The sequence below is a fragment of the Acomys russatus genome, chromosome 27 (genome assembly GCF_903995435.1).
Source record: "Acomys russatus chromosome 27, mAcoRus1.1, whole genome shotgun sequence".
Taxonomy (NCBI): Eukaryota; Metazoa; Chordata; class Mammalia; order Rodentia; family Muridae; genus Acomys; species Acomys russatus.
Genome location: NC_067163.1, coordinates 53,890,992 through 53,892,455, shown reverse-complemented (window position 1 = coordinate 53,892,455; position 1,464 = coordinate 53,890,992). Strand labels below are relative to the sequence as shown.

Here is a 1,464-nt window from a genome sequence, read left to right as displayed (position 1 = left end):
CCTAACTACCATTAAAACCTTTTTTGTGAATTCAATGAGTCAACATGGAGTGTTTTATAGTATAAATGAAGACAATTATATCATCATTAAAGCACTTTTATTGTGATTAAATGGCAAATGACACGTTTTTTAGAAAGTCATTTAGTTACATAAATGAGTAATTTTCCAGGAAAAGCAAATTGATGCCTATGATTTTCTTGATATAATATAGGGGACAGATGTTGGTACTCTACCAGTCAATCACTGATGAACTTTGTGATGATGACTCAGGGCTTATTATTCTGTCACCTAATTTGCATAATTTGATTGTTTTATCAAGAAAGAATAAGTACACATAGAAACATTGAAGACTATGTTTCCTCATTACTCTAAATAGTAAAGAAACCACTGGTAGGTTTGGGCACAAGCTTTGTCTCCAAGTGAATACCAAATACACTCTTCAGGACTTCTTCTATTTCTTCCTCCTTCAGATTCTTAAACTCTACCAGATCTACATTGTCCTTGTAATTGAATTTCTTATAGGCAATAATAGTGCCCATTAAGCCATGAACCCCTTCTTTGGTCTGCAGGGAGCAAAGCGATGTGTTCACCATCATAGATGTTGGAGATGCCTGATAGTATGCACTCACAACCTTGAAGTCTTCAATTGTTCGAGGTTCAAGAGTAAAAGAGTAGATTTTCCGGTGTTTGCTCTTCTCAAGGAAGTTAGAACCAATGAACTCTTGGTTTGGAACATATTCTTGTCTTTTAATTTGTTCCAGGTACCAAATTCCATTCTTTTCCATCAGGTTGAAGATGGCAGGCACCTGAGGCTGGTCCTTCCCAGAAATTAACTCCAGAGGTTCCCACATCTGGCAGGAAAATGGGAAGGCACCATCCACAATATATTTTTTGCCACTGATGGTCACCTGTAGTAGAAGGTGAAGGATGGTGTTGCTATATTTGCAGGTAAAAGGGCTATAAACACATCCTCCTAACATTGTGGTCTCGAAACCTAGCGTGGTCAGAGCCCAGTACAGCAGATGATTGACCTGGAGACACCACCCACCCCGCTTCTTCCTCACAATGTGATCAAAAACGGCCTCTAAGCCCAGCTCCATGGCTTCCCCACAATGGATGTTCAAGTTCTCAAATGGTATAGCTTTTATCTGGTGCTGAAGGATTTCAGTTAGCGTCTGCAAGTCCAGTTTGCTCCTGGAGTTCTGATAACTGATTCTTTCAAAGTATGCTTCAATGTCCATGGTCCTCTAAGGCAAGGAACAAGAAACAAAAACAAAACCCAAAAAAGAAAATGTAAATGCACAAGCACATAATTAGTTTTCAATACTTGTCATAATAATTACTTAAACTGCTGAACAGTATAAGTGAACCTGGAAGGAAAGGTTAGTTATTTCTTCTATCTTTCAAGTATCAGAAATTAGAAGTCTAGATTAGATGATGAAGCAAAGGATACAGTGAAGGTTT

General features: G+C 38.1%; 1 protein-coding gene across 1 annotated transcript; it reads right to left on the bottom strand.

The window, feature by feature from the left end:
* Positions 1 to 368: 368 nt before the first annotated feature.
* Positions 369 to 1,241, bottom strand: LOC127210254 (arylamine N-acetyltransferase 3-like). The gene has a single exon (XM_051169948.1). The coding sequence runs from the start codon at positions 1,239 to 1,241 to the stop codon at positions 369 to 371; it is 873 nt and encodes a 290-aa protein (XP_051025905.1).
* Positions 1,242 to 1,464: the final 223 nt, after the last annotated feature.